The following is an 8,324-nucleotide window of genomic DNA, read 5'->3' on the forward strand; positions in this document are numbered from 1 at the left end:
AGCCGTTTGTACCAGGCTGGAGAGAAAGGTACTTTAATAAGGTAAATTATGTGAAAAATAATGAGTTTTTCGAACCACCAAGCATGAGAGCATGTTCTAGTACACCCCCAAAACAAAATCAAGACTTTGTAAAAGAGCATAATAGGACCCCTTTAAATAAACCTATTGAGCTGCTGGTTTAAAAGCATAAATATACTGTAGTTATCTAAAAATAAAACCATTAGAAAAAAAGAGATTACTTGAAATAAATGTTAACTGAAATAAAATAAAACATACAATTATTTCTCATTTTAATTCTTTAACTTGATGTACTAAAATAACTAAAACTAAAACTGAAATTTTTTTTTAAAATTTTCATAGACATATATGTATAAATAAAAATGACATAAAACACAACAAAATGATTCCAACCTTAACTAAAATTAAATAAAATCGGAAAAAATAAAAACTATTTCAGCTTAACTAAAACTAAAATAATAATAATAATAAAATAAAACTGAGTTTAACTTGATGTAAAAAAAAACTAATAAATGTGGCAAAACACAATTTAATAACTACAAATTTAACTAAAATTGAAATGAAAATGGAAAATACAAAAACAAAAACTGATCCAAAATATTAATAAAAAACTATTAATATTTTTTTTAAATAGGACTGATGGACTGAAATAACTAAAACTAAAACTGAAATAAAAATTAATAAAATGCTATATAGGCATAATTGAAAAAAATAAATAAATTGTAAATAAAATAAAACTAATAAAAATGGCAAAAACACAATTAAATAACTAAAACTTTAAAATTAAAATGGAAAATAAAAAAATATGAATAAAAACTATAATAGTATCTCAGTGATACTAAAATAACACTGAGGCACACAAATATTGGGTAAAATAGTCACTTTTTAATACCATTATAAAATAATAATAATAATAATGATAATAAATATTGAGTCTTTAAACATCAAAACTGACGACTGGTTTCTTCTGTTTCTAAGCACTTCCCTTGTTCTGAAATGCAAAATGCATGCTGTTTTATACTTTAAAACAGCATTTAATGTTTCACGTCTACATTCATTAGGCTGTCTTATGAATAATGTGATCTGGGACGCTTCAGCCACAGCTAAAATAAAGCAGAAATCCTTGTTTTATAATGAATGTTTATTGTTTCGTAACACTTTTCTTTTTGCAGCTCAAGCTGTTGCCGTTGACTGACTTGTCTTCAGTCGTGACTCGTATATAGGGGACGGCGAGGCTGTGAATGTGTCTCATTTGTCAGATTCAGCAGATTTTTGATGCAATCTGCCATTAGTAAAGCAGAAAGCCCATTGTTTGCATGGCAGTAAATCTCTTGTGTGTTCAGTCACAGACTTTGGAATCGCCGAGCTGCCCAACGCTCTCAATGTGCTGGAGGAGAAACTGTCAGAGACGGAGCGCAAACGCAGACACGCCAAAAAAGACGACTACAACATCGAGGTGCTGCTCGCCGTGGATGACTCAGTTGTGCGCTTCCATGGCAAAGAGCACGTGCAGAACTACGTCTTGACGCTGATGAACATCGTAAGTGACTGATTTAATGAAGAAATGCACAGTAAACGAGCTCTTCTGCTCGATTTGTTTGGTTCTCGAAGCAGATTTGCCATCAGCATCCCACACACCAGCTGGAAAGCAACCCTGTCATGACTCTGTACCCACGGTTCACTGCTCTTGACCCCACAGCACGCTGCTGTCGAGCACCTCGCAAACCGCTGCGTCTGTGGGAGGATTACTAGAGAGAGAACGAGAGAAAAGACCGGTTCAGTATGCGTCCCACCAGGTCCTGCCACCTTAATCTGCTTACGCTCGCCAAATCCCTCCAGTCAGATTTTCACAGGAGCTGGTTTCACTCCGTAACTGTTACCGTTAGGACCGCGGCGGTGGGCTGAAAAATTATTATTTGCATTTAGCATAATTTTTCTCTGCTGTCAGCGACCTATCAGAACAGACCTGTGAGCCGTTTTTGTAACCGCAGGTTTTCTTTATTTTTGGAGACATTTGTGTCATGGATGACGTTCCCAAAGGGAGTTTTTCAGAGTCTGCTCGCTTCTCGTGACCTCAAATTACAGCTAAACACACACATTCACAGAGTCTCTGCAATGTTTGTTTGTGCATTGAGCTTCATGATGTGAGACACAATGTTTAAAAAACAAAAACAAGAAAACGCTTTCTTTCGACTTCATCATTTCTATCATTGGCTGATCAGCCAGTATTTGCTTGTTCAGAGCAGGCTTGATGTTTAATGAAGTTTTAGACCTCTTCATGCGTCTCTAGGCTCTGTTCACCTCCTGTCAGAGGCAGAGAAATTGTGTTTTTACGTGCAGGTGGCTGTCAGACGTTCACGTTAGCCTGTGACTGATGGTCTGATGTGTGTATGCAGGGTGCGAACTACGGGATGTGTGTCCTGTAGAGACTGAGACGGCTTTCTAGAGCTGCAGGTGAGCTCACTTGGGCCTTCTGCCATAAATAAACACAAACGAGCCTCTCACGAAGGTCGACGGACAGGGTCGCACCTCGTAAATTCGCAAACACGTTTACAAATAGGAGAAGCTCACGTTTGCACGTCTCCTTTGGCGTTGACATCAATCTGCAGGACGCTTGAAAGAGTCTGGATCAGAACATCCGCTCGCATCATTCCAGGCAAGTGTCAGCATGGTGGGATACCGACTGCATCATGCAGAGTCTGCGACCCAAGCCTAGACGTAATTACAGCCTATGTGTGTTTTCCAGACGGAGGGTGAGTTTTTTTTAACTAGTTGTGAAGTTTAAAGTTTGTTGCATTGCTGACAGGTGTATAGAAACCGGCTTTTTCATATCTTGATTTGTTTAGCAAAACGCAGTCTCCTTCAATACTCCACTTAAATGAATTGCACATTAATGCACATTCCTGATTTTATTGTGAACGATTCACTTGTGCATTTTATATTTACATAAATATATAACTCACACTCACTAGCAACGCCAAGGTCATGGGTTTGATTCCCAGGGAATGCATGAACTTAGTAAAATGTGTACCTTAAATAATAGTTCACCCAAAAATGAAAATGTTCTCACATTCAGTTCATCCCAGATTAGGATGAGTTTGTTTCTTCATCAGGTTTGGAGAAATGTAGCATTGCATCAGTGTCTCAGCAATGGATGCTCTGCAGTGAATGGGTGCCATCAGAATGAGAGTCCAAACAGCTGATAAAAACATCACAATAATCCACAAGTAATCCACAGCACTCCAGTCCATCAGTTAACATCTGGAGAAGACAAAAGCTGAAACTAATCTAGCATTAAGACGTTAAAACTAAATCACGAGTCCATAATCCATAATAACGCTTCCTCCAGTGAAAAAGTGTTCTGGTCTGAATCAGGAGAGAAATCTGCACAGATCAAGCAGCGTTTAAACAGCTCTGAACAAATATGTGGCTGGATTGTGATGTGAGAGACGACAGCAGATGCACTTTTTCACTGGAGGAAGCCTTATTATGGATTATGGACTCGTATTTGAGTTAAAAACGTCTTAGTGCTGGATTTGTTTGAGCTTTTGTCTTCTCCAGATGTTAACTGATGGACTGGAGTGCTGTGGATTATTGTGATGTTTTTATCAGCTGTTTGGACTCTCATTCTGACGGCACCCATTCACTGCAGAGCATCCATTGCTGAGACACTGATGCAGTGCTACATTTCTACAAATCTGATGAAGAAACAAACTCATCCTAATCTTGGATGACTTGAGGGGGAGTAACTTCAGTAACTTTTCATTTTTGCCTGAACTATTCCTTTAACTGCAATGCAAGTCGTTTTGAATAAAAGTGTCTGCCAAATGCATAAATGTAATGTACAATTAAACAAGTTTCCTTATTTTATTTTTCATGCAGTGAAAGTCAGTGGGGTTCAGTGTTGCTTGTCACTTCCTGTACTGCATTCTTCTGTTGAATATCCAGGTTTACTTGGAAATGTCGTATTGCTGATGTGAAACTGTTTGCGAGTGTTGCCAGAATAGAAATGCTTTTGATAGAATGTTTTTCAGACAGTCGAGTCCTCAGAAATCATTAAATCAGATGTGACGGAAGTGGCCCGTGAGTTTATTTCTGCTCTGGTATAAGACAGCACGGGCTGAGCGGAGTGAACGTGGTGATGTGAATAATCATAATTACTCATAATGTATAAATGGCACAAGTTGAGAGATGTTGCTGCAGAAACGCTTCACGGTGTCATCGCTGTGATGGCTTTCAAGTAGTTCTTCGGAACGTTTTATTTAACATTAATATTACTCCTCAGCCTTTTTGGAGTCAAGTGCAGGATTTGTTTTTCCTGTCAGTTTACGTTTATTACCAAGAGACCCTCTGTAGTGAATTGATGTGGACTGGTAGATGGGGCAGATTTTGTAGGGCTGCAATTTTTCTGATAAAAATATTGGTTGAGATTTAAAATGTGATTTAAAAAAATAATTATATTCTTGTTTGTAGGGCTGCGCAATTTGGCCAAAATTATATCAGTATGGCTATAATAATAAAACTATATTTAATATTTAAAAAATATTTTTTATCTCCGAAGCGAAAAGCTGAATATGTGCTGCATCTGCTGCCTACTTATACTCACGCTGTGATCAGCGACAGCTGGATGCAATAATCGCATGCCAATGTGCATTGGCTCGTTTAGTTTACACTCGAAGTAGATTGGTCTCTCTAAGCAAGATCCCAATATCGTCGGTCATCCGACGTGACGTCGAGGGTGACCGACTGAAATTATTATTATTATTATTATTATTATTATTATTATTACTATTCCAGAACTACTAAATTAAACCAAATAAGAAATATTACTATTTTATTATATCACTGCAAAATAAAAAATCTTAAAGTAATTAATAAAAAATAAATAATTAAATTTTACAACTGTAAAATCAAAGAACTAATATTTATGGCTATCATTTTCAAATGTTAAACCATCAAAATTTTATTCTGATAGAAAACATTTTTCATTCCCATTACAATTATGGGAAGATGATTGTTTCACTTAAAAACATGCAGCGAATGTTTATTATGCAGTCTTTGTGATTTGATAATCGCACTAAGCCTTTGTGATTTCGTTTTTATTTCAATTAATCGTGCAGCTCTACTTTAGTGCATCATGCTGTGTTTGCACAGTTTTTGATAGTGTTTGCTTTTGTGTATTTATTGTCCTCCACTGTTTTGTTTTGATTTTCTCTTCAGTGTGTGGAAAAACTGCTGTAAAGGTGACTTTATCAAGAGGACGAGTAACTCAAGAGGATTTAACCTCAGCCGATTCCTCCAGCGCTATCTTACCCATATTCCTCAGGCTGATCTTCAACCTTCACCGCTGTTAAATTTCAGCCACACTGAGTGAAACCAGCATGAGGCACAAAAACAGAGCCGGAAGGAAATGACGGCTGTGTGTTTGACCAGAATGCATTTGTAAACTCCATGACCTCGGCTGCAGGATCAAGTGTTTGAATGTTCTGTCTTTCCTGATATATGGAAAAAACATCACGGCTGTTTTCCCTCTGGCTGCGTGCGCTGCGCTCAGAGTCGTGGTTGTGCTGACATGTCTTGCGGATGGTGCGGCAGCGATTGAACACGTCCAGATTGATGCAGCACTGAGTTTTGTTTAAATTCCACACCAGTGGCTCGTTAACTGCGTGCCACGCGTCAGACTTTGAGCCCAAACTGCATTTTTTTGTAGATCAGACATTTTTGGCATTGCATAATAATAAACTGTGGTGAAGTGCGCTGCTTTTTTAAAAGAAGACGTTGCACGAAATTCCCACCAGAATCAAATGGATTCAGACTTCACTGAGTTTAAAGGAATTCTTAGTTTCGGTTTTGTGACTTTTTCATATGTGTCCTTGCTTAGTAAACTAAAAATAATTCCATAAAACATTTTTTTTTTTTACTTTGAGCCCAAACTGCATTTTTTTGTAGATCAGACATTTTTGGCATTGCATAATAATAAACTGTGGTGAAGTGCGCTGCTTTTTTAAAATAAGACGTTGCACGAAATTCCCACCAGAATCAAATGGATTCAGACTTCACTGAGTTTAAAGGAATTCTTAGTTTTGGTTTTGTGACTTTTTCATATGTGTCCTTGCTTAGTAAACTAAAAATAATTCCATAAAACATTTTTTTTTTTTTACTTCAAATAAAGTAAGCTTTAACTAAAATAAAATATAACATAAAAAACTTAAACTTTTAATATTTTAGCTAGTTGCCAAGGCAACATTTCTCATTTTAATTAATTTTTCTTCATGTACTAAAATTTATAACTAAAACTAAAACTAAAATAAAAATGAATGAAAACTATATAGATATATTAAAATAATAACAATAAAAATAACAAAAACACATAACTAAATTACTCAAATTTAAATGAGAACAGAATATAATAAAAATAAAAATATAATATAAAACAAAAAGTCATTCAAAATAATAAAAACTATATTAGTATCTCAATGATACTAAAATAACATCAGCATTTTGGGTCTCATTTTAAAGCCAGAAAAACGCAAGTACACAAATGCAAACGTAAATAATTGACTAACACTTGATGTATTTCTGAGCGAGTGAAATAATATACGCTACCGGTCAAAATGATTGGAATAAAGATTTTTTTTTAAATGTTGTTGAAAGAAGTCTTGTGCTCACCAAGGCTGCATTTATTCTATCAAAAATACAGTAAAATCAGTAATATTGTGAAATATTATTATAATTTCAAATAGCTTTTTTCTATGTGAATATATTTTAAAATGTAATTTATTTCTGTGATCAAAGCTGAATTTTCAGCATCATTACTCCAGTCTTCAGTGTCACATGATTGTTCTAGGTGACGTGCAGAAAAAAGAGGTGGAGTAAATTAATGCATTTAAAAAAAAAAAAAGGAAGTACAGTTAATTTTGACAAACCTCATGACATATTAGACTGTTGCACCGTAGAAGAAAGCTCACTATAACGCACCCTTGCAGCGACACTGAGAACGCAGCATTTGCGTGTGTTACATATATGTAACGTGAGTCATTTCCGAACATAACAGCATGTGGATTCAAGCTTGTGCGTCTCAGAGGCGTTCAGCTGCGTCTGGGTTTCAAGCATCCGTCAGATTAATGTTCCACCAGAAACAGAAATCTCTCGACAGTCACTGTGTGTTGCCAGCTGTGTTTGTCAGGCCGTTTTTCACGTCACACTCTCTGCATTACAGTTCCCACACTTGCAGGACGACACTCGTAGCACGGCATTAAACAGCATTCAGTCACTTTCCTACATCCCTTCTGAGAGACTAAACAAACAGTCTCTCTTGTTTGTGAAGAAACCTCAAAAACTAAGTATTAAAGTTCATTCTGTGCAGCGTTTGTGATTCAGACATGCAAATAATTACCTGGCGACCCCTCAGAACATGTTCGCAACTGCATCGAATCTTGCATTGACATGCATCGTTCATGTTTCTTCAGAAATAATAAAAAAAAGTCTAATTATAATTTGTTTCGGTGGTACTGTGATGGTAACAGTATTGCTGTAGTGCTGTTTGGTACTGTTTGTTAGTGCAAGTTCATTCCTGGAGCCTTTACACTAGTGAGTTCTTTGCATTAGTGTTGACTTTCATTTCTTTGGTGATTTTGGATGGCTGTGTTTGTCTAGTTTGCTCTTTAAATGTGAACGACTTCTTCATAACCGCAAACCACAGACCCAGTGCTCCAGAAAAACAGTGTTTGCATTACAATGTTTCAAATAATTACTCTGAGTCTCTGAGTAAGCAAATAATTAAATAATGTTTATTTTATTTACTTTATTATTATAATTTCATTTTTTTCCTGGCAATTGTTTTTATTTTTTTTTATTTTTTTTGCTTTGCTTCCACTGTAAACAACTGTAATTTTTAGTTTTTAATTATTTAATTGAAAAAAAAAAGCATCAAATGCCAGCACGTTCTTCATGTTTGTGGATCTCATCCAAAATGTTCAGTAGTCGGTAGTGAAATGGTTTTTGAATTGTGTTTTATTTTGACTTTAAGGGTTTTCAGTCAGTTCTGCATAACTGGCCTAAAGTTTTAGATTTACAGTAAATTTCGATTAAGAGTCTTTTATTCATCAGATCTTTCTTTTCTGTGTGCACAGGTTGATGAAATCTATCACGATGAGTCTCTGGGAACCAACATCAACATTGTGCTGGTCCGAATGATCTTGGTGGGATATCGTCAGGTGAGCGATTCTTTAAATGTGACCCTGGAGCACAAAACCATTCATAAGGGTCAATTTTTCGAAATTGAGATGTATACATCATCTGAAAAC

The 8,324-nt window shown here is 36.0% G+C and overlaps 1 protein-coding gene across 1 annotated transcript in view; it reads left to right on the forward strand.

The window, feature by feature from the left end:
• Nucleotides 1-8,324, forward strand: part of LOC107703099 (A disintegrin and metalloproteinase with thrombospondin motifs 14-like) — an 84,217-nt gene that overhangs the window by 14,803 nt on the left and 61,090 nt on the right. The window contains exons 4-5 of the mRNA XM_016505622.1: nt 1,362-1,558; nt 8,151-8,234. Coding sequence (XP_016361108.1) covers nt 1,362-1,558; nt 8,151-8,234 — 281 coding nt within the window. The remainder of the gene's footprint in view (nt 1-1,361; nt 1,559-8,150; nt 8,235-8,324) is intronic.

The sequence above is a fragment of the Sinocyclocheilus anshuiensis genome, unplaced genomic scaffold (assembly GCF_001515605.1).
Source record: "Sinocyclocheilus anshuiensis isolate Anshui unplaced genomic scaffold, SAMN03320099.WGS_v1.1 scaffold1055, whole genome shotgun sequence".
Classification (NCBI taxonomy): Eukaryota; Metazoa; Chordata; class Actinopteri; order Cypriniformes; family Cyprinidae; genus Sinocyclocheilus; species Sinocyclocheilus anshuiensis.